Source organism: Sphaerodactylus townsendi, linkage group LG14 (assembly GCF_021028975.2).
Source record: "Sphaerodactylus townsendi isolate TG3544 linkage group LG14, MPM_Stown_v2.3, whole genome shotgun sequence".
In the NCBI taxonomy this organism is placed as follows: Eukaryota; Metazoa; Chordata; class Lepidosauria; order Squamata; family Sphaerodactylidae; genus Sphaerodactylus; species Sphaerodactylus townsendi.
In genome coordinates this window covers 39,306,953-39,334,800 of record NC_059438.1, presented here as the reverse complement: position 1 = coordinate 39,334,800, position 27,848 = coordinate 39,306,953, and the positions used below count along the sequence as shown (strand labels likewise).

General features: G+C 45.9%; 1 protein-coding gene across 1 annotated transcript in view; it reads right to left on the bottom strand.

The window, feature by feature from the left end:
• Nucleotides 1-27,848, bottom strand: part of SORCS2 (sortilin related VPS10 domain containing receptor 2) — a 214,988-nt gene that overhangs the window by 17,848 nt on the left and 169,292 nt on the right. Inside the window, 11 exon segments of the mRNA XM_048515360.1 lie at nucleotides 2,334-2,457; nucleotides 4,275-4,408; nucleotides 8,813-8,999; nucleotides 10,788-10,959; nucleotides 12,736-12,864; nucleotides 15,436-15,569; nucleotides 18,153-18,273; nucleotides 20,533-20,624; nucleotides 21,690-21,766; nucleotides 26,282-26,384; nucleotides 27,678-27,824. Coding sequence (XP_048371317.1) covers nucleotides 2,334-2,457; nucleotides 4,275-4,408; nucleotides 8,813-8,999; nucleotides 10,788-10,959; nucleotides 12,736-12,864; nucleotides 15,436-15,569; nucleotides 18,153-18,273; nucleotides 20,533-20,624; nucleotides 21,690-21,766; nucleotides 26,282-26,384; nucleotides 27,678-27,824 — 1,420 coding nt within the window.

Sequence of the window (27,848 nt, the reverse complement as noted above, 5' to 3'; positions counted from 1 at the left end):
AGTTAATTCTTATGACTTTTTGTATTCTGAATTTATTTGGTTCAGCAGGGCTACCTGCAATCTCTATTTTGGAAAAATCTGAATCCAGCCAACAGAGGGATTCTTCAACTTTAGAAGCAAAACTTGGGGAGAGACAGACAACTTATGGGGATTACCTTGAACCCAGGCCACGGAATCCCATTTTGCTCGTTTTCCTAAGACCTCATCTAACATGGTGAAAAGTGCTGTGAAGCTGCAGCTGACTTAAGACAACCCTGCAGGTTTTTCAAGGCAAGTGATTAAGCAGAGGTGGTTTGCCATCGCCTTCCTCTGCCGAGTTTTCCTTGTCTCCCATCTAACTTCTCCCATCTAACTTCTGACTCTGCTTAGCTTCTGAGATCCAATGAGCTGAGGTCACACTGTTCTATTCCATATTCTCACCTAACATCAATCTCCAGCAGGGGCATAACGAGGCAAACTGTAGCCCTGGGCAAAACCTGAGTTGGATGCCCCCCCCCCCCCCCCGCATGAGCAGCCACTCCACCACGACCAAATTTTTTTTTGCACCAGGACATTGGTGCCTGCAGGGGGTGCATTTTTAGACATATCAGCAGCAAAAATTCAGCATATCATCAGTTTGGTTTAGCAAAGAATGGGGGATGGGGCACCCCCTTTGAGGGTCCATAACTTTGGACCCCCTGAACCAAACTGCATCACACTTGGGGGGTCCCATCAGGACAGTCTCCAGATGATATCCTGAAATTTTGGTGCTGATACATCCAAAAATGCACCCCCTTCAGGAACATCCCAGAAATTTGCCCAAGAATCTTTGTTCTGCATTGAGTTTTCTGCATTGCTGTCAATGGGGGTTGCAGGCTGGGGGGGGCACATTTCTGAAGGCACAGTCTCAAAACTTTCATGGTCTGATCAGGAGACTTCCCTAATGATACCCCCCAGGTTTGGTGCAGTTTGGTTCAGGGGGGCCAAAGTTATCGACCCTCAAAACTGTAGCCCGCATCTCCTATTAGCTCCCATTGGAAACAATGGGGGATGGGGCACCCCCTTTGGGAGTCCATAAGTTTGGACTCCCTGAACCAAACCTCACCAAACTTGGGGGGCAGCCCCAGTAGTGATGCAAACGATGCAGTCACCACATTTTTGGATTTGTATATAAAACAGCGCTTTAGGAGCAAATCCTGAACATCAGCCTGTCTACCTGTACATTTATTTTATCTTCCCTCTACTTGGTTAAGTGGATCTGTGTATATAATGTTGTTATGCCAATAAAGGTTCTTTGTTTTGAAGTGGAGCACGGGGAGCTGGGCGTGGAGAGGCATTCATGCACCCGGGCGCCATTTAGGGCCGGTATGCCACTGTATAACAATTAGCCCAAGGAAGACTCTACAAAGGAAGGGAATGGTTCTCTGATTCTCCCTTGCCTTGAAAGATTTTGCTGGGGTCGCCATAAGTCAATTGTGACTTGACAGGGCTTATGCAACTTCAAGGTACTGTGTTCAGAACTGAGGTATGTGACATCTTTAGTTGCCTTTGAAAAGTCATAAAGACATGCAGAACTGGAACAAATTCTCCAGTGTGGGCTTAACCATGGCTTGGAAGCGGAGTAGATTTGGATGACCAGATGCTTCAACTCACGCTCAGCCCACTTGCAGGAGCATCAGGGGCAGAGGTGGGATCCAGCAGGTTCACACCAGTTCCCGAGAGTGGGTTACTAATTATTGGTGTGTGCCGAGAGGGGGTTACTAATTGGGTCTGCTTTTCCATTAGAAATTCCATTAGGTCCAAAAATCATAAAGTCCTGTTGTTTCCTATGTGGCTGGTTAGCGAAGGTAGAAAACGGGATCATTCTCCCTGTTGGGCTGTTTCAAAAACATGTTTTAGCAATATGGTAAAGTTCCTTGTTTAAGGAAAGTATCCTTCTTTTGATTTCTAGAAACAAAATTAAGTATTTGAAAGTATGAAGTATTTGACAGGCAGTCAATTAGAGGAGAAGTAGTTGTTTCTGTTGGCAGTAGACGATAGGACTTGCTAGAATGAGTTTAAATTATGGACAGAAAGATACCAACTGGAAATTAGGAACTTATTTTTACAGTAAGAGTTTGTTACACTAAATTATTAATGCCCTGCCCCTGGAATGCCCGGACACGCCCCCGGAATGCCCAGCCAAGCCCCCGGAATGCCCAGCCACGCCCCCGGAATGCCCCGCCCAGCCCCATTAGCGCTATGCCACTGTTTGAATCCCACCACCATGGGAACCTGTTGCGAAAATTTTTGGATCCCACCACTGATCAGGGGGGCAGAATAGTACCAACAATCTTAAAAGGAAATTGCCTCACCCAAAACTTGGATAACCTTCGAATCCTGGAGCATGGAACTCCCGTGGGAGGCCTGAACGGTCACTCTGACTTCCCCGATCTCTGTAAAGCTGGTCACCAAAAAGCTCTCCAGTGAAAGGCGTGGCTATTGAAAAGGAAAGGCAAGAAAGGAAAAACCGAATGGCGGCTGGAGAAGAACATGTTAAGAATGCTGTAGACATTGTGGTGAAATAGCAGGAGCTGTATGTTTGGGCTTCATTTCTGTAGGCCTCGCACAATTTTGGAACCTGCGTTTACGACCAGGGCACAATCTTGGAAAATCCTCTCGGGCATGTCCAAAGAGCATTTCCTTCAGCAGTGAGTAACCACAAGCTGATCCCCCACGTCAGGGATGAAGGGCAAGCAATTCCAGATCATGGCAAGATAGGCCAGGGGTGGAGTGAGGGGGAACTATGCCCGGGGCACGCATGCGCCCTGTGCCCCTGACACAACACCACCTGCCCCCACCCCGTCCCTCCACGCCCCCGCCATGGTGCACGCCCAGGAAATCGTGCCCCCCACCCCGTTGGCGCTAGGCCACTAGGATAGGCTGGAGGGAGGTGGGAGGAGCTTGTCACTGGCGCCCTCATGCCTCTAGGAACAACCCTGCCAGTGGGCATCTTCCTGAACAGTCTTGATCCCCAGGTGTTCCTTTATTTATAGAAGCGTGGCAAATCAGCCTGGATCCACACAGTTGTTCCAACGAAGCCTTGAATTTTTCACAAATGAAAAGCATCCTCAAACGCATGGACGTAGGTAAGGGACGGGGGTTCTCGGGTTTGAACCCCCTCATTCATGTCCGAAGCTCCGCCCCTCCGTTTGTGGGTTTTTTAAACATTTTAGTGCTTTTTCAGTCTTTGGCCTGCAGGGGGCGCATTGTTTGGGCTAGCAGCACCAAACTTTCAGGGATTGTTGGAGGGACTCTCCTGATGATACTGCCCGGGTTTGGTGAGGTTTGGTTCAGGGGGTCCAAAGTTATGGACTCCCAAAGGGGGTGCCCCCATCCTCCATTGTTTCCAATGGGAGCTAATAGAAGATGGGGGCTACACCTTGGAGGGTCCATAACTTTGGACCCCCTGAACCAAACTTCACCAAACCTGGGATGTATTATCAGAAGGGCCACACCCTCACCCACCCCTAGGGCATGGCCACGCCTCCCCAAGCCTCGCCCCTGGTCTAGCGCTTATAAAAGCAGCTCTCCGAACCCCCCCCCCCCCAAAATCAATACCTACGTCCCTGCTCAAGCGCATGCAATTCTGACTACAGGAACAGCAGAGGGGGGATTAACCCTTTCCCCACAGGCTATCATCCACTCTCCAGCCCCAAGGAAGAGATGCATGTTTCCCTTTACATCTGGAACTTCACCGGAGGAAGGCTGAACGGGTAGATTAAGCTCCCCCACCCTCCTCCTCTTCCTCTGCTCAAAACTGCAGCCCCAGGGTCTGTTTTCATTTACCCGTGCTGAGACTCTTAAACTCCTTTGCAAGTGATGTTTAGTTTGCCTCTAAGCCAATCTCTCATCCCATCGTAAATCAAAGGTTTAATATAAATATGCATCGCTATGATTTATTATACACAGTAAACAGAACGAAGGGTCATTTCAACATTAGTACAGCTTAAGATAATACAGTCTGCTTCTTGAAGGCTAGCTAAACTGGGATATAACTGAGAACCCATTAGAAGAAATTGCCTGCAGGGCTAAGGTGAATAAAAAGGGCACTTATGAGGGGTACATAACTTTTCAAAAAACGGTATAACTTAAAGCTGTAAAGCTAGTTGTTTGAGCAGAAGATTCTTTGAGCCAGAGGAAAGGCTGAGTATAAATACTTAAATAAATAAACTGGAGACTTCCTGTTACAGGCAGCTGTAAAACATGGCCAAATTTAAAAGGCCCCAAATCAGAGATAGTTTTTAATCCGATACCTGAAGGTTATTCCCGATCCACCAGTAAAACAGTGTGAAGTTTGAGTTCCTTGGCAGGGTCACAGCTGTCAGATTTACGTCCTGATTTCTGCCAATGACGGGAAGGACTTCTAGGTGTAAAGCCTGTAATGGAGCTAGAAAGCATCCCACTTGTCAACAATTAAACATTTCAGGGTCTCCGATAGTTCTGCACTCTCACTTCTACAGATGTCCCACCAGGCCTTGACAGCGGCTAGCTTTCCCTTGAGGAAAGGCATCCATGCTGATTATTTTTGTGGGGGCACACATCCAGAAGGGATACCCTTCTCAGACAGAGACACTATGGCAGACCTGGGCATTATACGGCCCGCGGGCCACATCCGGCCCACCAGATGACCCTGACTGGCCCCCCTGCTGTGCTGGGGAGCGAGGCGTCTTTGAAAGCCCCACAGAAGCCGGTTGCCTTGGCTGCCGGCTTCTGCGGAGCTTTCAAAAGCACCTCGCCCCCCTGCCTTTTGGCCCGGCCCTCCACAATATTTTCTGTTTCTTATACGGCCCCATGGAAAAAATAATTGCCCACCCCTGCACTATGGGCTACCAAAGCCACCAATAGGTGAGAGGTGGAAGTAAGAGTGGACAAATGACTTCTGGGATGCTCCCCACACCATCCTCACTCCCATGTGACGGCTATTCTGCCAGGCCTGCATGGATGCCGTAATATCTACAGAAGTTTCATCCACCATCAGAGACGTAAAAGGAAAAAACCCTCCAAACTGTCCATCTCAGCAAACTGTCTTTACAATCAATTCAATAAGCCTTTATTGGCATATACACGATAATATAAAAATACAGTTCCAGTTAAAAAGTGAATAGTAAAAAACTTTGCATTTGTCATACATTCAGTTTACAAACTTCTGACAAAAACTTTGCCACTATAAGGCAACAATGAAAATCCTGACAATGTAAAAGCGTAACTACTTTATCTGATTCAGTATAATCAATCATAGAGTCTATAACTTGGGATAACAAACTGGATCGGAGTTCTTGGTATAATAAGCAGTTCAGGAGAATGTGTTCAGGAGACTATTCCAGGAGGGGATACCTGGTCGGTACCACATCTCAGTGGAGGAATCTCAGCCAGGGCAGGATTGACCATTTGATACCCAGGCATGTAGATTTGTTTAATTTAATGTCATTTACAGTCTGCCCTTATCGCCGAGAGTTCAGGCAGATCACACAATGTAAGTCAGTGAAATCAGTAAGAGGCGATATCTAGTTAAGCAATGTAATAGGACTAGGACTGCAAACACAAAGTTGGTATTTGAAAAGGGCAAAAGTATTAAGCATGATGTGTTAAACAATGCGGAACATAGTATGACTTCAACAGAAACAGTGCATTTTCTTTGGGCAGTAGATTGTGATGTAGCCCGATTTGCCCCATAAAAATACTTGTGCTGTTAATTTGTTCTATTATTTTTATAGATTTTGTATGCTGGTTTGAATACACTGTGAAAAAGCAGATTAAATATATTGAAATATATTTCAAAAGCAGATTAAATATATTTCAAGTATACGTTTCATATACTTGAATAATTTAAGTAATGCTTTTTTAGGAGGTGAAGCAACAGCAATGGCGTAGTGAGGGTGGTGCAGGAGGGCTAGAGTCCCAGCTGCCTCTCTTTGAGGGTGCACTGCAGGGCCACCCCCTCTTGCAACTATACCCTGACCCCAAACTCATCATGGATTTTGGGGCAGGGACACAGTTGAATGTCAGTCAGCGGGACTCACATGGAGCTTGCAAGCAGGGCTGAGGCCAGGATCAAACTGTGCTGCTAGGGCTGGTCAGATCCAGCTTTATACTGTTGGCTCCTCTGGAGCTGGGGGTGGAGCTAACAGCATAAAGCTGGGTTTGATCTTTGGGTTGAACTTTAAACTGCAGGTTGGCCCTGCTCCTGAGCTCCATGGCTGGCATTCAACTGTGTCCCTGACCCAACCCCACAAGGACTTTGGGGGCATGGCACAGTTGCAGGGGGGGAGTGCAGGTGTGGTGGGGCAGTGCCTGAAGTGAACGCCGGGTGCCATTTTACAGAGCTATGCCCCTGAGCAACAAGTCAAATTCAATTTCCAGGAGTGTTTCTTCATATAAGAAAAAAAAGATTGCATTCAGTAGTTGAGAGAGGCTGAAATTCTCTTTACAATTTCTCAGCAAAAGTAGAATTCATTCTGCTTCAAAGAAGCGGGTTTCCCAGACCTTTACTGGACCTACTGTACAGCCCTGGAGGTGTTAGCAAAAGATCATTCCAAGGCCTGAGCTACCGTGTTTCCTCGAAAATAAGACAGTGTCTTATATTAATTTTTGCTCCCAAAGATGCGCTATGGCTTATTTTCAGGGGATGTCTTATTTTTCTGTGTTCTGTTCGTCGGGCATGCTTCCAAACAAAAACTTTGCTACGTCTTACTTTTGGGGGATGCCTTATATTTCGCACTTCAGCAAAACCTCTACGACGTCTTATTTTCTGGGGATGTCTTATATTCGGGGAAACAGGGTAGCAGTGTTTGGGGCAGATCTGTGCTCATACATCTCCTTTCTAAAAAACAATGCACTTTAAGGCAGCTGCGGGGAGCCGCCAGTTTGATCAGAGAAGGGATGTTTGACCTTCTCAGTCTTTGCTGTTTCCCCAATATAAGTTGCTTCCCTGAAGCTGCTATTAACTCTGCAGGGGGAAAATAAATATCTTCGCTCCTGTAGAGATAACAGTTGCTTTTCGGGAGGGGGGGGTGCACACGGACTGTGGAAATGCCTGTCATGAAGTACACAAAAATTAACAGCTCCCCCAAGTCTTGTCTAGCCCAGAGTAGTGTAGCGGTTAGAGGGTCAGACTGGAATATGGGAGAACTGGGGTCAAATCTCCAATCTACCATAAAAGCTTGATAGTTTTGACCTTCAGCCAATCACATACGCTCAGCCCAAACGACTTCCCAGAAAAGCTGTGAGGATGGAATGGAGAAAGGCAAAATGTTGTCAGCCATTTAAGGCACAAGTGGGACATAAATAGAATAAAATAAAATAAATACAAATACAAATACAAATAAATAGTACGGGTAGTGTCACCCAGACTTGTGATTATCACATGAGGAGCAAGCTGGCCAAATCTTCAGTCTGGCAAAACCAGAGGTGGGATCCAGCAGGTTCTCACCAGTTCCTGAGAGGGGGTTACTAATTATTTGTGTGTGCCGAGAGGGGGTTACTAATGGGGTCTGCTTTTCCGTCTCCACACCCTCGCCTCCCCGAGAGGCATCCTGCCTTTGAACGTGAGAGTTCCATATAGCAATTGCGACTAATAATGTAACTCCCTGAACTGGGTTAATCCCTTACAGGTACTGCAATTCATTGATTCTCAGCCTTTATCTCACCAGTCTCTATCAAAGAACCTGTGTGTTTCGCCATTGCTGTGCTCAGATTTGTGAGTTGGGGCATTTTCTATAATGTGATGATGATTTAGAAATGACCTGGTGCAAAAAAATTTGGGGGGGTTGTGGTGGGGTGGCTGCCCATGGGGGGGCATCCAACTCAGGTTTTGCCCAGGGCTCAGGTTTGCCTAGGTACGCCTCTGCCCCCTTTGCTGGGGGGGGGGGCTGGCAAGGGAACCTGGTACTAAAATTTTTGGACTAAGCGGTTAAGGCTTCTGTCATAAGAATGCCTTCCTCAGGCTGCCCTCTCCCCTCCTTGGAAGAGCTCTATGATTCCCGAAGCCTAAAGAAAGCCCAAAATATTCTGAGAGACCCGTCTCATCCAGCACACTCTCTTTTTGAACTGTTTCCATCCGGCAGACGATACAGGTCTATAAAAACTAGGACAAAGAGGCTTAGAGACAGCTTCTGCTCTAGAGCTGTGGCTATGCTGAACTCCGTGGCTTCGTGTTGATGTGTTTGGGGCTGTGTAGGGATGGGTGGAGGAAGGGGAAAGTGAGGATGTTCCGCCGGGCCTTTGGAGCAACCAGCCGCTGAGTATGGCGCCCCTGTTCGATTCCATCAAGATTATCCTCCTATGGAGGAGTCCAACTGCTCCCTAGGGGAGGGTTTTAAAGGAAAGGATTCTCCGGGGTGCCTTTATTATGAAATCACCGCTGTTTTAATGAAATTCAGTATGTTTTAATGTTGGAGTTTTTATGGGCTGCTGTTGTTTTATTTATATGGTTTGCCCCTAATTTATTTGTATCAATTTTGTTGTACACTGCCCGGAGCCCCTCGGGGATAGGGAGGTATAAAAATCGAAATAATAAATAAATAAATAAATACATACATACATACATACATACATACATACATACATACATACATTGTGTGCATCGAGGAATGCTGCTGTAAATTTCGTTGTGCGTGCACAATGACAATAAAATGCTTATGCTTATGCTTATGCTCAGAGCAATCCCCACTGAATAAAATGAGACTTACTTCTGCGTAGACCTTGGGGTTGCTCCCTCAATGATGCAATTTTAGAAGCATTGCTACCAATTATCATCATTAAGTCAAAGCAGGGGGAAAAGCTCAGGACTTACAGTGCACCTGAACAAACACAACAGATTCTTCTTGGCCAGCTGCATTCTCCGCTGTCACCGAGACACGGTAAACGCCGGGATTCTCATAGCGGTGTTGAATGGGCTCGTCCATCAGTGTGAGGTTCACGTAAATGGCTCTGAAGCCGTCTCCGTGGTCCACGTGATATTTTGTATTTAAAAGATCTCCCTGTGGAAAATTGAGAGCGACCAAAATAAGAGTTCTGAAAACTCAGTTCCATGACAAAACCTGGCAATGTGAAACAAAGGTCATTTCCCCACTTACCTGGGTGAGTGGTTGCTGCGCACTACTCCCAGTGCGCATCATTTTTGACGCGCGTCCGGGCTTCCCCACGACCCCGCGCCAGGTCATCAAAAGGTGCCGTTTCAAAAGGCGCCAGGAATGTCGTGCGCTGAGGGGGCGTGACAGCGTCAGCGTCGGGGCGGCTGCGTTGTCGCCGCCCCTGTAATGGGGAGTGCCGGGGGACCCCGCGCTACTTGGGGAGAGTAGCGCGCAGCAGCAGGTAAGTGGGGTAACGCTCAAAGCAAACTGGACGTCAGGAGATAATTATTGCCAATTCTTTTGCTGCACTGAAAATGAGCACTTTTCTCTTTTTAAAAACAAGAGACACTCAGTGGATTATTAGAAACACCAGCTCAGCAAGTGTCTGAAAAAAAGGAAACTATTCTCTGCCTCTATAATCCCCTGCTTGATTATAAGAGAACTTGTTTGTCAGTCATTCATTTTTCCTTGTAAACTGGAATACCACAATGAAATTTTTATGCATGTCGAAAACAAATTTTTGAAGAGTCCACCTAGGTTGCTAGAAATTGTGGTCTACAACTCTTAAGACAATTAACGAAGAAGAAGAGTTGGATTTATATCCCTCCTTTCTCTCCTGCAAGGAGACTCAAAGGGGCTTACAAACTCCTTTCCCTTTCCCCCTCACAACAAACGCCCTGTGAGGTAGGTGTGGCTGAGAGAGCTCAGAAGAACTGTGAGTAGCCCAAGGTGCACAGGCTAATTCTGATCAGATCTTGAGGTTTCTATCACAATATAAAATTTTGTCAACTTCACCATTTGTATATTTTTTGTGACAAAATCTGACTTTTAGTTAAGTTTTTGGTTGCCTCTGTTTTTAATATCATTAGCCATTCCGGACCATGAAGAAGCAGGATAAAAACCCTCAAACAACAAATAAAGTTTTCCTTTTCCCCCCCTGAATGTTCTCTTCTGAATTTTTTTGCTGCCATATATGACTTCTGGGGAAAACATTTGTTTCTTCTCACTATTAAAACATATCTCTCCAATATTCTTTGGGATTATCCCTCAGCAATCTAGCCCTGCTATATACCTGGAACATCTTGTTAATTATAATTGCAGATGGGTCATGACTAGAGCAAGGTGTAACTCTTTTCCATCAGTACATCTTCAAGGTCGCTTCTCTAATATCCCACAAAATGAGCGTTGCTGTCGATTCTGTCCTGATACAACTGATTCACTTTCTCATATTCTGCTTCACTGTTCAAAATATAACAACTTCAGAATGATCTGAGAACTGTACTACCAACAGGATTTATGCTTCTTTCTGATAAGGTAAAAATGGCTAAGCTTCTAAATAATTCTAATGCTGAAATCTCTGAAGCTGTTGCTACATTTTTACTCTGTGTACTGCAAGTTGTGCAATAATAATCTTTTTACTGTATTTGGAATTCATGACACACACCGGTTTTATGCCTAATAAAGGTTTTGGATTTGGATTTATTAAAACATAATCTTCAAAAATCTCTGTATTAAAAGAATAAACAAATACACAGGAAGTTCCCAGGGAACAGGGAGTTGTTATGATCTTTACACATCTGCATTTTCTCTGTACCACAGCACAATAATTGCTATTGATTGATTGATTGACTGATTGATTGATTGATTGTGCAGAATTTGACAGTGTCCAGTTTTATAAGTGGAAATGTTGATTACCTGATCTTGTTTGACAATGAAGGTGACGTTTTCTCCTGGCTTAACTGCCAGGCTGTCCCCTTTGACACTGATGTGCAATCCTTTGGGAGCAGTGGCTGGACACGTGAGCCGAGACACATTTTGCTGCAGATCCACGCCCCCCTCACACACATTAGAGATAACTTTGCGATACCTGTAGGAAAAATCAAAAGGAAAGGACGTGTATGGATGCTGTACAGGGCTGGCTATCAGAAGGCAGTACACCTCATGGCTAGGATCTAGTGTGTCCGATCACGCAGGATCAGGCCATTCGGTGATCAAGCACAACAGCTAGATCAGTGGTTCTCAACCTTCCTAATGCCGCGACCCTTTAATACAGTTCCTCACATTGTGGTGACCCCCAACCATAAAATCGGTATCTATAAAATATAAAAAGACCATTTTCTGATGGTCTCAGGCAGGGGTCTTCAAACTATGGCCCTCCAGATGTTCATAGACTACAATTCTCATGAGCCCTACCACTTGGCCATGCTGGCAGTTTTCTCTGCCCCCAGCAGCCGCAGAAGGCCATTGCTTTCACATCCTGCAGGTGAGCTACCAAAGGCACCTGGTGGGCCACTGCGAGTAGCAGAGAGCTGGACTAGATGGACTCTGGTCTGATCCAGCTGGCTTATTCTTATGTTCTTATGTTCTTATGGCAGGGGCTGATGGGAATTGTAGTCCATAAACATCTGGAAGGCCATAGTTTGAAGACCCCTGGTCTTAGGTAACCCCTGTGAAAGGGTCGTTCGACCCCCAAAGGGGTCACGACCCCCAGATTGAGAACCACTGAGCTAGGTTCTCAAGAGGTAGAATCAGGTCCAAGGAGAAATCCACAAAGGAGGTCAAGGTGCAACTGGTAAGTCAAGCTGAAGAAAGTTCCCAGGAGGCTGCCTAAGCAGGTAGGACGGAGATAACAAGAGTGGTGATGGAGAGTCATGTCAAGCCGTGGCTCACCTAGGGTGATCCCATGGGCTTCGGAAGGCTTTTCTCTGCCTTAAGGAGTCTCAAAGTGGCTTACGATTACTTTCCCTGCCTCTTCCCACAACAGGCACCTTGAGAGATAGTTGGGGCTGAGGGAGTTCTGAGGGAACTGTGAGGGTTCTGAGGACCTGGCACTAAACCCAAGCCACCCAGGAGGCTTCATGTGGAGGAGTAGGGGGGAAACAGATTCACCAGATTTCGCCCTTGAAATGCTAATAGCAGAGCAGGGGAGATAACTTCAAACATAGAAACAAGGCAGAAACTGAAGGGTTAAAATTCCTCTCCATCCCCTGCACAGCCTGAAGCAATTTGAGGCAGCATGACCCTACGATTTGCATTTTATAGATGGAGTGACATATCATTTTTGTCTGGTCTGTTGAGTCTGGTCTGTTGCCACAAACTCCCTCTGGACACAGTGTGTAACAGACTTCCCTCTGTGATACACCTCTGAAGATGCCAGCCACAGATGCAGGTGAAACGTTAGGAACGAGATCCACCAGACCATGGCCACACAGCCCGGAAAACCCACCAGAACCAGTCCCTCAGCAGTGGTGGTCAAAGTACTTCTCCCACAACCAAAGGCTCATTCCGCACATGCAGAATAATGCACTTTCAAACTGCTTTCAGTGCTCTTTGAAGCTGTGTGGAATAGCAAAACCCACTTGCAAACAGTTGTGAAAGTGGTTTGAAAACGCATTATTTTGCGTGTGCGGAAGGGGCCTAAGACACCTATCAATAAATTTAGTGGGGGATATGAAATGGAAAACACTTTTCACGCTGAAAATGTTATAAAACCAGCCCACTTCCATCAATCAGTGATGGGATGACATCACCAACCCTTGTGTGCCTGTTCAGAAAGGCCATCAACACAGCAAATACACAAAGCTTGGAACGAGACAAATGGAGACACTTTTCACCACAAAACACCCACCCCCCAGCTACTTACCCTGTGCTGCTTCTGTATTCGTGTCCTAACAGACAGTCTTCCGGAGGCGTTTCTGGGTGAAACCAAAAGTCAGCAAAGCATGTGCTAGACTCAGATTTTAGCAGGGCTGAACGCTCAAACCCATAATCACTACAGGACAACAACAAAGATTAATTGTTCAACAGACTTATCTTTGCTGACAGTCAAAACTGGACTGCGTAACACTGCCCAGAACCCACTCCTAGTGCCTGCGGGGTCCAGGCAACACAGACACATAGCTGACATCTTGTGGTGCCCCATCGGAAGAGGCGCGATGCGTGGTCACGCAGCTCACCCCGTGGTACTGAGACCAGAATGTAAGCTCCAATGCAATCACAAGAAGAAGAAGGGCTTGGACTTATATCTTGCTTTTCTCCACAGCAACAAGTCTCAAAGCGGCTTACAAACTCCTCTCCTTCCTCTGCCCCCAGCAGACACCTGATGAGGTAGGTGGGCCTGAGAAATTTCACCAGATTAAAATCTGCCACTCATGGGAAGGAGTGGGGACTCGAACCCGGTTCTTCTGATTAGAGTCCGCCACTCTTAACCATGACACCTTGCTGGCTCTCAAGCTACAATCTGATAAATATAAACTCTCTCAGAAGGGAAGTATGCAGTGGTGGGATCCAAAAATTTTAGTAACAGGTTCCCATGGTGGTGGAATTCAAACAGTGGCGTAGCGCCAATGGGGCTGGGCGGGGCACAACGGGGGTGTGGCCGGGCATTCCGGGGGCGGGGCATTAATAATTTCTCTGTTACTGTAAAAAACTCTTACTGTAAAAAAAAAGTTCCTAATTTCCAGCTGGTATCTTTCTGTCCATAATTTAAACTCATTATAGCAAGTCCTATCGTCTGCTGCCAACAGGAACAACTACTTCTCCTCTAATTGACTGCCTGTCAAATACTTAATACTTTCAAATACTTAATTTTGTTTCTAGAAATCAAAAGAAGGAGACTTTCCTTAAACAAGGAACTTTACCATATTTCTAAAACATGTTTTTAAAACAGCCCTACGGGGAGAATGATCTCGTTTTCTACCTTTGCTAACCAGCCACATAGGAAAGAACAGGACTTTATGATTTTTGGACCTAATGGAATTTCTAACGGAAAAGCAGACCCAATTAGTAACCCCCTCTCGGCACACACCAATAATTAGTAACCCACTCTCGGGAACTGGTGAGAACCTGCTGGATCCCACCTCTGGATGTATGGCATCTCCTTCCAGTGGAATGGAAGGGCTTATATGTGGGGACTAGTTCAAGCCTGAATGGCAAGATTCCTTGCTCAGAGGTCAGCTGCTACAGCAGAGCTATGGACTTCTTCGACCATAAATGTGGGGTGATACAGTGGGATCCTTGAGCTTAATGGTTCCTGAGGAAGGTCCTAATCATATTGCATATCAACCACCAATTCTGGGGTGCTGTGTGGTTTCTGGGCTGTATGGCCGTGTTCTAGTAGCATTTTCTCCTGATGTTTCACCTGCATCTGTGGCTGGCATCGTCAGATTGTCCTCTGAAGATGCCAGCCACAGATGCAGGCAAATCATCAGGAGAAAATGCTAGTGGAACACAGCCATGCAGCCTGGAAACCACATAACACCCCAGTGATTCTGGCTGGGAAAGCCTTCGACAACCACCAGCTCTATTTGTGCCTGCAAAGACAACTGCATGCAGGGACGGACTAACTAACTAACTAACTAACTAACTAACTAACTAACTAACTAACTAACTAACTAACTAACTTACTTACTTACTTACTTACTTACTTGATTGGATTTCTATACCAAGCCCCATCCCCGAAGGGCTCTGGGCGGTGTACAGCATAAAAGGTAGTTCATTCTAACTGCACAGCCTATTACAGGTTCATGGTACAATCTGCATCTCTATGGAATCAGTCTCAAAACTCCAATATATTATGACTGAACAGGGTAACGGTCTGGAAAAGGATAGCAGCGCTGAGTTTAAAATGTTCCGAAGATCTGTTGCTGTAATTAATAGCAGTGTGGCAAGAAACTCTTTCTTGTCATATGTGGACTTCTTCTCTAGGTCCTTGTAAGTTCTTCCCACCCTTCCCCAGCTGTATTGGATAGGTTCTTGAGAAACCAGAATGCTAAGCTCAGAAACAGGAGGGGCCAGCTGTGTTAAACTACTGCCTTGCTGCTAAAAAAAGAACAAAGGGAGTTTGTGCAGCGGGCTGAACTCCACATGAAATGAACCGCTGGCTAATTGTTGTCATTCGCCTTCTATGGGGAAAAGTTGGAAATAATTTTCAGGGATTTTTTCCCAAATTAATGCAAAACCCACCTCTTTTGTTAAGAAGAAGAAGAAGAGTTTGGATTTATATCCCCCCCCCTTTCTCTCCTGCAGGAGACTCAAAGGGGCTGACAATCTCCTTGCCCTTCCTCCCTCACAACAAATACCCTGTGAGGTGGATGGGGCTGAGAGAGCTCCAAAAAGCTGCGACTAGCCCAAGGTCACCCAGCTGGCATGTGTGGGAGTGCACAGGCTAATCTGAATTCCCCAGATAAGCCTCCACAGCTCAGGCGGCAGAGCAGGGAAGCAAACCCGGTTCCTCCAGATTAGAATGCACCTGCTCTTAACCACTACGCCACTGCTGCTCCTCCAATTCAATATGCTCTGAACTTATCTCAGAACCACCACAAAGATCCATAGAAAGGCTCACCATAAGAAATCAGAATGGCGACACTCACAAACTTTGGAAGTGAGTGCTGACATAAAGCTTCTTCCTTTAATGCACCATGACGAACTCTTCCTCCTCCGAAAGCTCCTTTGCTGACCCATGATGCAGTGGTCACCCTGAAATATCAGAATATTAATTCTTATGACTACCAGATATTTGCACTCGTCTAGACTGAACTGTGCTCTCTGTGGTTGCAGCTTAGGTAGATTTCAGGTTGAGTCACACATTTGTTTGGGAATTACGTTTCAGAATTACTGCTTGCATCTGCTTAGAACATTGACAGACTTCTTTTCTATTTCAAAAGTGTCACCAAAGCAGTACACACAACCCCCCCCCTCCAAGAAATGTGTATAGAACAATTAAAATAAAATGTCAGTTAAAACTCCCAATTTGAAGGCATGAATGTACAGCAAAGAAACAGTTAAAATCAGTGTACTGTTGAAGGCTTTCACGGCCGGATTCAACTGGTTGTTGTGGGTTTTCTGGGTTGTGTGGCCGTGGTCTGGTAGATCTTGTTCCTAATGTTTCACCTGCATCTGTGGCTGCCATCTTCAGGGGTGTATCACAGAGAGAAGTCTGTTACATACTGTGTCCAGTGAGAAGGGAATGTTTAGTTCCCTTGTGAGAGGGGAATGTTTAGTTCCCTCACTGAGACCAGTGAGAAGGGAATGTTTAGTCTAAGTAGGCTTCTCTCTGTAGGCTTCTCTCTGTGATACACCTCTGAAGATGCCAGCCACAGATGCAGGCAAAATGTTAGGAACAAGATTTACCAGACTATGGCCACACAGCCCAGAAAATTCACAACAACCAGTTAAAATCAGATTTTTAAAGCAAAAATCAAACAAGCCAGATCAGCCAGTAAAACACTGGAGAACAGGAAAGTCTTAACTTCGTGATGAAAAGAAAACAATGTAGGAGGTTCTCAAATCTGTCTAGGAAGATCTGTTTATAAACTGATGCCACGGGCCTCTCACCATCTGCCTAATATTGGATAATGAAATCCCCAGGGGATGGGTCCGCCGAGCATATCTCAACATTCAGGCAGTTCCATATGGGAAGAGCTGGTCCTTCAAGTACCTTGGGAAACTGAGTGAAACCTTTCGTTTGTCTTTAGCTGTGTTGCTGGCAGAGTATTTTGCATGCAATTGAACTTGTCTGGAATGGTTTTCCTTAACACAGACTGCCAGCCACATTAATTAAGTCTTCCGCCACAACTTTCCCTATTATTTCTGGCATGATTTTACAAACAAAGCAGTACTGAAGGCTGCCCGTGATTTTGCAGAATAAAGGAAAGGAACCGAGAGTTTAAAAAAATAGCAACAAATCCTGATTATATGTGTCATCATTTGGGATAGAACATTATCACAATCAAGATAAGGGAAATAAATTATTCCAGATGGATTTGCTTTATTGTCCTAGTCTAAAAGTCTTGACAAAATGCCCACGTGCTACAATAATGAGCAAGAAATAAGAAAAAAAAAAAACAACTTTTCCAGCAGGCAGTTGGCAAAATTACCGAGGCACAAGGTTTACTAGCATCTCAATTAAATGCTACCTTTATGATAATTCACAGCTTGTTTTGAAACTACAGTGCAAACAATGCAGCCATACACAGAACATTTTCTGTATATCCAGTGCTGGGTAGTGGGCAAATTTAGATCATGGAGACATAGACTGCAAGATCTTGAGCCAGAGGCGTAGCTGAGTAGGAGTGTGCCCGTGGTGCACTCCGTGTTTTCTGCCCCCCGTGGGCCCCCTCTCCCACACTGCACGAAACCTGGGGGGTATCATCAGGGCAGTCTCCTGATGAGATCCTGAAAGTTTGGTGCTGATACATCCAAAAATGTGCCCCCTGCAGGAACATCCCAGAAATTTGCCCAAGAATCTTTGTTCTGCGTTGAGTTTTCTGCATTGTTATCAATGGGGGTTGCAGGCTAGGGAGAACATTTCTGAAGGCACAGTCTCAAAAGTTTCATGGTCTCATCAGGAGACTGCCCTGATGATACCCCCCAGGTTTGGTGCAGTTTGGTTCGGGGGGCCAATGTTATGTACCCTCAAAACTGTAGTCCCCATCTCCTATTAGCTCCCATTGGAAACAATGGGGGATGGGGGCACCCTCTTTGGGAGTCTATACCTTTGGACTCCCTGAACCAAACCTCACCAAACTTGGGGGGTAGCATAAGGACAGTCTCCTGATGATACGCTGAAATGTTGGTGCTGCTAGCCTAAAAACTGTGCCCCCTGCAAGCCAAAAATGGAAAACCACTAAAATACCCAAAAACAAACCCTGCATTTTGATGCCTCCCACAAGGTGGTGCCCAACCTTGCCCAATGGGCATTATGCCCCTGATGTGGGGCAGGGCAAGGGGGAAGGGGGTAGGGTCGGAGGGTAATTTTTGTACCCCCCAGGTGAATGCCTGGTGCAAGGTGAACCCCCCCTTCCCCTTGTAGTTACGCCACTGTCTTGAGCAAGTCATTAATTTTTTGCTGAAATGATGGGGGACATACATGCAACCTTGACTTCCAAAGCAGAATGGATTGATGAAAGCGGAAATAACTATTTTGTCATAGAAAAGCATTTTGGGAGGCATTTTCTGGCACAATAGAAGGGGTAAAGCCAGAAAGCTGTGATATGTTCATGAAAGCCAGATACTATCATACACTAGGAGTAACTATCATCGTTTTTCATGAGGTGGTACCTGCAGATTTGTCAGGTCCCATGCTTCATAGTCTTCCTCGGTGCATTCTCGGGAAAATGATGGCCGGAAGTCTACTTTCACAAGCTCCCAGTCTGAGCGGTAACTGATGTGGCCAAAGACTCTAAACAGAATGATCAAAAGCATAAGATTTTCACTCCATTATTGGCTGAACTCCCTGGCTGTTTGGAGAAGGAATGATTAGAAAAGTTATCAATAGATGAACATTCTCATATTTCAAAGCAAGTGGCTAATTTTTGTCCCTTGCCTTGCGTCCTTGCCACAGCCCCGCTCGGGAATGCCCCCATTCCTGGAATGCCCATACCCTGACTTCATCCGCCCACTGTTTTGGGCCCCCCGCTTCATTCCCATAATGGCGTCTTCTTACCTCCCACAGCCTTTGAACTCCCACCCGTTCTATGGGGAACCTGTTACTAAAATTTTTGGATCCCACCACTGGTCAAGTCCTATGTAGATGCAGGCTCCTTTTCTTACTTCATGCTTTCCCTCCATAATGGAAGCTATGATCCCCTTTTCCAACCTCTTTCTTAGTGGGCATCCTCGCTGCACGCTGGCACTAAATGGTAGTCAGACTTCACTGCTCATTACTAAGGCTTGTCCTCATCTCCATAGGTTCATGCCTGAGGAGTTTCCACCTCTACCACAAAAAAATGAGAAGTACCTTTGTGGAAGTTATGAGTGCTCCAAGTTTCTGACCTCTTCTACTTCCTAACTGGCTTGAACTCTGTTGTAAGGAAGCTTTCACTGTGTTATTTTGTTTTACTCTTGGACTGCTATGGATCTCTGACTTATGCAAGAATCGGTTTCCAAAACTGTAATTTTGTTCTAGCAGCAGGCTATAGAACCATATCAGACTTTGGAAAGCTGGTGCTCACCTCTTTGGACTTCTGTAAATTCTTGCCTCAGTTTCTGGTTGGATTACAAAATAAAACCTTGGGGCAAAATGTTCTTTTGAATTTGGCTCTCTTTGGAATAACATGCAATTTTAATTGTTTCATTGTTCTTTGAAATTTTTTATTATCTCTCTAGCGTGTGGCGGTAATTTGGAATGGCATTATTCTCTAGGAAATTGTAATTTCTGATTTTCATAAAGTGGCGCATGAAGCCTTGGGATGAGTTTATGGAACGAGGAGGAGAAGAAGAACTGTGACTAGCCCAAGGTCACCCAGCTGCCGTGTGTTGGAGTGCGCAGGCTAATCTGAATTCCCCAGATAAGCCTCCACAGCTCAGGCGGCAGAGCGGGGAATCAAACCCGGTTCCTCCAAATTAGAGTGCACCTGCTCTTAACCACTTCACCACTGCTGTGGAGCACAGTGATCTGAAACTAAAGCTGCTTGACAAAGATCCCCCATCCGGTGTTTCCCTGAAACCAGAATGATATTATAAGAGATCAGCTTTGGGGTAGGGACGAGGAGGCTACTGAAAAACTCTGGAGACGCAGCTGCCATTCTGGAGGAGAAAGAAGGAATCCCACCAAGGTAGGGTGGGATTCCAATGGATTAAATACCACAGTTTCAGGTGCCTCTCAGCTGCTAGCTGTCAAAAAGGAAGGACAGGACAAGAGAGGAGGAAAGAAAAGAGACACATCTAGGGCGGGACAGTTAGGGTGTATGCCCGGGATGCCACTTGAAGGGGGCACTGTCATCTGGGGGCACCCTCAGCCACCTGATTCTCTCCCCACTAAAAGCTCTATTCTACTCAAAATGGGTCCAGCTTTAAACTGTGGGTTCTGCCTCCAAAATCCACACTCAGCCTGGCTGGGTTTATACTGGGTTTATCCAGATTTATACTGCTGGCTCCGCCTCTGAAGCTCCGCCTCTGAAGTCACATTGACGGTGCAAATGCAACATAAAGCAATATAAAGTTGTACCTGGCCAGGTCGACCTCAGCACCATCACACTATGTTCATGGGAGCTCTGATGCTCTCATAAGAACATAAGAACTAGCCTGCTGGATCAGACCAGAGTCCATCTAGTCCAGCTCTCTGCTACTCGCAGTGGCCCACCAGGTGCCTTTGGGAGCTCACGTGCAGGAGGTGAAAGCAATGGCCTTCTGCTGCTGCTGCTGCTGCTCCTGAGCACCTGGTCTGCTAAGGCATTTGCAATCTGAGATCAAGGAGGATCAAGATTGGTAGCCATAGATCGACTTCTCCTCCATAAATCCTCTCCTCCATCAATCATCTCGAGTGCATCCCCATCATCAAACTTCTATTTATTTTTATCTCTGAGCAAATATTAGATTAACAAACAACTCTTTATACATTTCTTACTCTTTCTTGGAGGGGAAAAAACTCATTTCAATTGCTGTGATTAACTTCGCCCTGACAAGGAAGCACCTATATGAAATTAAACGGTAGCATTACTTGAGTATTTTCAGTGGGATGGAGGTGTCTTTGATGGCAACAATCACTCCGCCGTGATCCAAGTACAAGATGTGGTGCTCCTCTTCAAACACCTAGAAACGGAGAGAACAAAACGCACGCGTCGCTAAAACGATTCACTGGACTGTGCCCGACCTTACTTATTTCCTTACAAGGCTCATGCTGAAAAATGCTGGTGGATCCACAAGGCACTGAAATTATCACAGATTCCCTTCCAGTGCACACTACATTCAGTCTACACACAGAAATACTTCAAACATAATCAACTGATTTTGTTTATGTGGATTTTTAGCCATTTGCAGATTCTGGCTCACAGTAGATTTCAGCATATTCTTAAATCAATACACTATATGCAGTATATTTTATACCACCAGAACCACAACATACTACCAGAACCACAACATACAGGAGAGAAAGGGGAATATAAATCCAAACGCCGCCGCCGCCGCCGCCGCCTCCTCCTCCTCCTCCTCCTCCTCCTCCTCCTCCTCCTCCTCTTCCTCTTCTTCTTCTTCTTCTTCTTCTTCTTCTTCTCCTCCTCCTCTTTTCATTCCCTCTCTGATTGCTTACCCTCCTGATATTAATTTTATGGGGGTGCTCTCTTGTATTTTATATGGTCAGGATTTTTACACACTGTATAGGGTATTCATTTTTAACTGTATATTTTAAATGCTGTCAGCAGTAATGGCTTAGACTTTAGCTGGGAAAGGGCGAGATAAAAATGAAACAAGCAAACAAGTAAATATAATTAAAGACCGGTTTCCCAGGTATAAGCAACATTGCTCTGAAGCATCAAAATCAATTACATCAAAATAAATCCACATTCAGTTGAATATAATCAAAGTTATTCCTTCTCATTTGAAATGGCTCCCAGTGGAACTAATTATATTTTAAATTAACCTTGGCAGAACACAGAAAGGTCTTAATTTAACACATGGCATAGGTTTAAGAACATCCAGGATTGTCTATGATACAAAATTATGCACAACCTGATTTAAAAGAACACTCAGCCCAAGAAGATATTTTTCACTGTTGGATCTCTTTTTTATTACGTACGTAAATCCCTATTCATTGTGGTAGGCAAGAGGGTTCCTTATTATGTTAGCTTCCTATATCAATTCCCACCTTCATTGCCTTACCTGTCTCCACGTTTTGCCGCAGTCAGATGTTACGTACATTTCTTCTTTATACTCAACAAGCTGGGAACCCAAATTTCCTGAAAACAGAACAGGCATCAGTTACTAAGCAGTTTGGCTATCTGTAGCCAGGCCCCAGATGAGGGAATTCCCTGTAAGGACTAGATCAGTGATGGCAAACCTATGGCACGGGTGCCAGAGGTGGCACTCACAGCCGTCTCTGTGGGCACGTGCAAACAGAGTTCATCATGTGTGGGTGGGAATCACCCTCCCACACACACATCTAGGCTGGCCTGGGCCGCTGGGCCGGATTATTAGCATTAAACCTAATAACTAGTTTTGGGGAAGCAGTATAGGTAACCCTGTTAAGCACTGTTAAACCCCACTGATTTTCATGCAAAGAACTGAAGCACGATCCTTTACCTGGGAGTAAGCTCGGTTGCTGGCAATGGGGCTTGCTTCTGAGTAAACCCTTCTAGGGCCATGATTCACCCGTTCGAAGAGTTGCATGGTTGCTTCAAAGCAAAGCCACCGACTACCACCAAGCTTGCTCCTGAGTAACGCACGCCTCTGAGCCAACCATTTTTTCTAAACTAAAACCTCAGTATTCAGGTTAAATTGCCATGTTGGCACTTTGCAATAAATAAGTGGGTTTTGGGTTGCAGTTTGGGCACTCGGTCTCAAAAAGGTTCGCCATCACTGGACTAGATAAGGTTAGAAATGGCTCAAGAAAAGATTGGGGTGCTAGAATCCTGCTGTTATTACTTTGAACGACTCTGGTTGGGGGGGAGGGGGGAGTCACTTTTCTCTGCCTCTCACATAAAACGAGCCCAGTAGAGAGAAAACTAGGTTGCCAGTGAGAGGGCTGTGCATTCTGATGTGCTAGTTTTCTACAACACAGAAAGGCCTTTTAAAAAACCCGCAAGGGAGTATTAGAGAGAATGACCTTCCCGCTGCAACATTTCCGCCCTCCCCCCAAAAAAACTCCTCTCATTATTCTGCATAGAATGGCACTTAGTGATATCAGGAAGGGAACTACAGGTCTCTGAATCTTACAAGTTTTTTTATTCCTTCTCAGCAGCAAGCCATTGGCAGGGACTTGTTTTGTTTTTAACTTACACGCCGCCTACCACTACATATGGTGCATTTATACATTATTAAAGTAGTTAGATCTACACTGAATATTTATCTGGTTTCATTTTGGGACTGGGGGGGGGGGAGAGAAATATTCCCTGAAAAAGAAATCACTGATTGAGAACATCTTTTTGCAATTTGAAGCCACTGTTTTCACCTGTCACTGGAGCTCTGGTAGGATTTTTTCCCTCTATTGCAGTGGTGGCGACCCTATGGCACTCCAGATGTTCATGGACTACAATTCCCATCAGCCCCTGCCAGCATGACCAATTGGCCATGCTCTATTGTGACTGTCCCTATTTCTCCCCCCCTTGAGCTCTACGAGCAACTCCAGCCAAACATGGATCACACACTTAAGATGGAGTTATGACACACCCAATGTCAGGGGGATAGCAATTATGTGACTGAGATGCGTTCCCAAACCAATGTAACCGATTAAAACAACAAACTAAGGCTGCTAAAAGATATATGTAACCAGTCCGGTTTCTGTAACAATCACTATTTGGGGCAATCTTTCCTTGATCCTTACTTTATGACAGTGATGGCGAACCTTTTCGAGACCGAGTGCCCAAATTGTAACCCAAAACCCACTTGTTTATCGCAAAGTGCCAACACGGCCATTTAACCTGAATACTGAGGTTTTAGTTTAGGAAAAAAGGTTGGCTCCGAAGAATGCGTTATTCGGGAGTAAGCTTCATGGTAGTCAGTGGCTCTGCTTTGAAGCAACCATGAAACTCTTCCAATGGGTGAATCACAACCCTAGGAGGGTTTACTCAGAAGCAAGCGCCATTGCCAGCAACCGAGCTTACTCCCAGATAAAGGATCGCGCTTTAGTTCTTTGCATGAAAATCAGTGGGGTTTAACAGCATTTATCAAGGTTACCTACACTGCTTCCCCAAAACTAGGTCTTAGGATTAATGCTAATAATCGAGCCCAGTGACCCAGGCCAGCCTAGATGTGTGTGGGGGGTCGGGGGTGGGAGCGACTCTGTATGCGCGTGCCCACAGAGAGGGCTGTGAGTGCCACCTCTGGCACCCGTGCCATAGGTTCGCCACCACTGCTTTATGACTTCTCATGCTTTGTGGATAACTAGGCTTCCCCTGGCCCTCTGGTCCCATGAGAGAAAGAATTGCATTCGTTATCTCATGTTGCAGGAACCCAGGTGGCTCTCTCTTACTATCTGCTGCCGACCTTGGACAGCCTAAACTCCAGGGACTGTTTTTCTGTCTTTCACAACTTCTTGGGAAAATGGGAGGGGGGATTTACAACAGGGAATAAACAGGATGGCAAATATCAGGTCGGTCAGAACTGGTTTTGCCAAGCTTGGGTGCTCCGATACGTCAACATTAAACAGTCCTGATCAATACCTCAGAGTCTGTTTGTTGGCTTAGGGTTCCAAGACCTTTAAGATTTGACTATGTAATGACATCACTGACAGCAGATAAAGTCACATGGTGCGGGCTTCTAGGACTGGTCACATGGTGATCCCAGCCAATGATGGATGATGCGATCCAAAGGTCATTATCATTATATTGTAGGGCCAATCATACTTGGTCACTGGCCAGTGATGGCAAATGAAGTTATTTAAGAGATAACAATAATGGATAATATAAATTAATAGGTTAGAAAAAGTTTAAAGGAAAGTCAGATTTCTGGAAAAAGCACTCCTGATATATGATCATCCAGCCTGCAGCATTCTCCCTCCTCTGCCTGAGGCTGGCAATCCGTCCCATCGTCCTTTTCCAGGGTGCTGGTCTCCCCGTCCGCGGACCCGGTCTCGGAGGTCCGAGCCAATGCTAGTGATTTGAGCCACAGGATGTTGGAGGGGGGGGGGCTCCCTTTGCTAATCTAGGCTTTAGCTACCTCTGTCACAGGGCTCTCATGGGCCCCTCTTGGTACCTCCTTCCAGCCTTTACCCTTCCCTTCCTTTAACTTTCCTCCTTCCTCCAGCACTCCCGCTCCTCGTTGGTCCTTCCTCCCGTCTTGAGCACTCTCCACTCTCTGCCCCCCCTCTTTCCTCCTTGCTTCCCTCCTCATAACTTCTCTCTCTCCTCTCCTTCCTTCCTCTGTTGTTGTCCCTTTCGTACTCCTCCTCCTTCTTTCTAAACTCCTCTCTCTCTCTACTTCGTCCCTCACACCCCCTTTCCGCCCTTCCACCCACAGCCTCCACGGATCCCTCCCCCGCCCGTTCGTGCAAAGCTCCACCCGCCTCCCTCTGGGGTGTTCCCGGCCACGCCCCTGCGCTTCATCTTCGGCCCGATGCTGGCCAGCTGCGCCGTGTTTGGGCCAATTTCCCTGTCTTTGCATGGCCACATTCCGCCCCCTTCCGCGGGGACAAGGGCACCGGTCGTGACTGCCAGCTCATGTTGGGATGAGCCAGACGAACGGCCAAGTCCGGGGAGAGGCAATCCGGCCACCCCCAGAAACAGCCTCTGGTCGAATCCCCACTACCGTCTTAGCCAGGTTTCAGAACACAAACCAGGTTTGAGGGAAAACCTCCCCATTACTTGCGTGGCAGATTCCGTTTCTGGCACTCGTTCTCCCTGTTAATCCGCGTTTTGGCAGGACCTGGTTGCAAGTGGCATAGACCCCATTAACACGGTTCAGAGCTGATCCAAGGGGAGGGATGAGGGTTGAAACCCTGACTCGTTTCTTGCCCTGCAGTGTGACGTGGAATTTGGGCAACCAATCAGCCCTGCGATGCACACGCAGCCTTTCCTTGGTTTCGTTTCCGCTTTTGCGATCGGCCAGCAGAAAGGGACGCAAACGTTAAACAGTCAAACGTGTAACTTTGAATCGTTAATGGTTGACACAGGTAACGATTAACTGTTTGCACAGTTAAATGTTAAACTTTTACATGTTGGTTTTTTTGATCACGCCCCTACAATGTACGTTTCTGCAGTGGGAAAAGGTCCTACCCCATTAAGGCACGCCAGCCAATCAGGGGAGACCGGCGAAGCAAGCTCGTCTGGTAGTGGGGATTGCTAAGAGTTCTGCAACCGGGTGTGTCTGCTGTGTGCTCGCTGCGGTGGGGAGGGAGAAACTCCGATGAAGAGGACACAGTTTCACAACGAACAGGTTTGGATCTGCATGCAAATTTCAAGTGGGGATTCGACCTCTGTTTAAAAACCTCCAAAGAAGGAGACTCCACCCCTTTCTGAGGCAGTGAATTACTCCTTCGAACAGCCCTGACAGTTTGAAAGTTCTTCCTAATGTTTAGGTGGAATCTCTTTTCCTGCACCTTGAATCCATTACTCCGTGTCCTAGTCTCTGAGGCAGCAGAAAACAAGCTTGCTCCCTCTTCGACATGACATCCCTTCAAATATTTAAACATAGCTATCATATCCCCCCTTACCCTTTGCTTCTCCAGACTAAACATCCCTAGACATATATAGTATTTGTTAAGTAACCTTTTCTCGTCAAATGCCAAGAACAAAGTGTGTTTCATTTTGGTTGTTTACCTGCCCCCATTATGAGTCCTGGTGCAGTATCCTTGGTGTGAACCATTCCTGAAACGTAGGGATTGTCCGGCCAGCGGAGATGGAGGTGAAGGTGGCAATCAGGCTACAAAAATAATAAAGAAAAGCCTTTGTTTTTGAGCAGAACGGCCAGAATGCCTCTTGGGTTTGAAACAGCCACCCGATGGGTCAAGGGATGTCATGACAGTTCTCAACGGAAAAAAGAAGAATCTGTATTTATACCCCGCTTTCTCTCCTGTAAGCAGGCTCAAAGGTACCTACAAACTTCTTCCCTTCCTCTCTCCACAACAGACACCTGGTGAGGTCTGTCCAAGGTCAACCAGCAGGAATGTAAGAGCGGGGAAACAAATCCAGTTCACCAGATTAGAGTCCGTGGCTCATGTGGAGGAGAGGGGAATAAAACCTGATTCTCCAGATGAGAGTCCAGTGCTCTTAATCACTATACCACACTGTTAAAGACAGTGATGATAAATAGATGGTCGATAGATGATAGATAAAAGAACTTATCCTTCAGAAATAGGAAAGGTTGAAGGCAGCAGGAATAGAGAATGATCTCGCATGAGATGGATGGACTCTATCACAGAAGCCGCAGCCCTCGGTTTGCAAGACTGCACAAGGCTGTTAATGAAAGTGTGCCCTTTCGGTTGATTTATCATGAACGTCTGGATAACATTTTCAATTTCAAGCATGAAAAAATTATACAAACTTTCTGCTTTCTGTGGCTACCATTTAAAAATACTTTGGACATCTGCCCAGTGGTGGGATCCAAACATTTTAGTAACAGGCTCCCATGGTAGTGGGATTCCAACAGTGGCGTAGCGCCAATGGGGCTGGGCGGGGCACGACGGGGGCATGGCCAGGCATTCCGGGGGCGGGGCATTAATAATTTCTCTGTTACTGTAAAAAACTCTTACTGTAAAAAAAGTGTTCCTAATTTCCAGCTGGTATCTTTCTGTCCATAATATAAACTCATTCTAGCAAGTCCTATCACCTACTGCCAACAGAAACAACTACTGCTCCTCTAATTGACTGCCTGTCAAATACTTAATACTTTCAAATACTTAATTTTGTTTCTAGAAATCAAAAGAGGGATACTTTCCTTAAACAAGGAACTTTACCATATTACTAAAACATGTTTTTAAAACAGCCCAACAGGGAGAATGATCCCGTTTTCTACCTTCGCTAACCAGCCACATAGGAAACAACAGGACTTTATGATTTTTGGACCTAATGGAATTTCTAACGGAAAAGCAGACCCAATTAGTAACCCCCTCTCGGCACACACAAATAATTAGTAACCCACTCTCGGGAACTGGTGAGAACCTGCTGGATCCCACCTCTGCATCTGCCCCTTAGATGAAATCAAAGGGACACTTACTGGCTCGCAGTGGGTTGGTTTACCATTCATATCGACAGCTGGAGGAATGAGGAAATCCCAATCACGACCTTTGTTGAATGTAATGAGGGTGGTCACTTTCCCATCAATTTTTTGATTGGCCAGAAAGACTCCTTTGACACCTCTCACCTGCATTAGCATACAAAATGCATC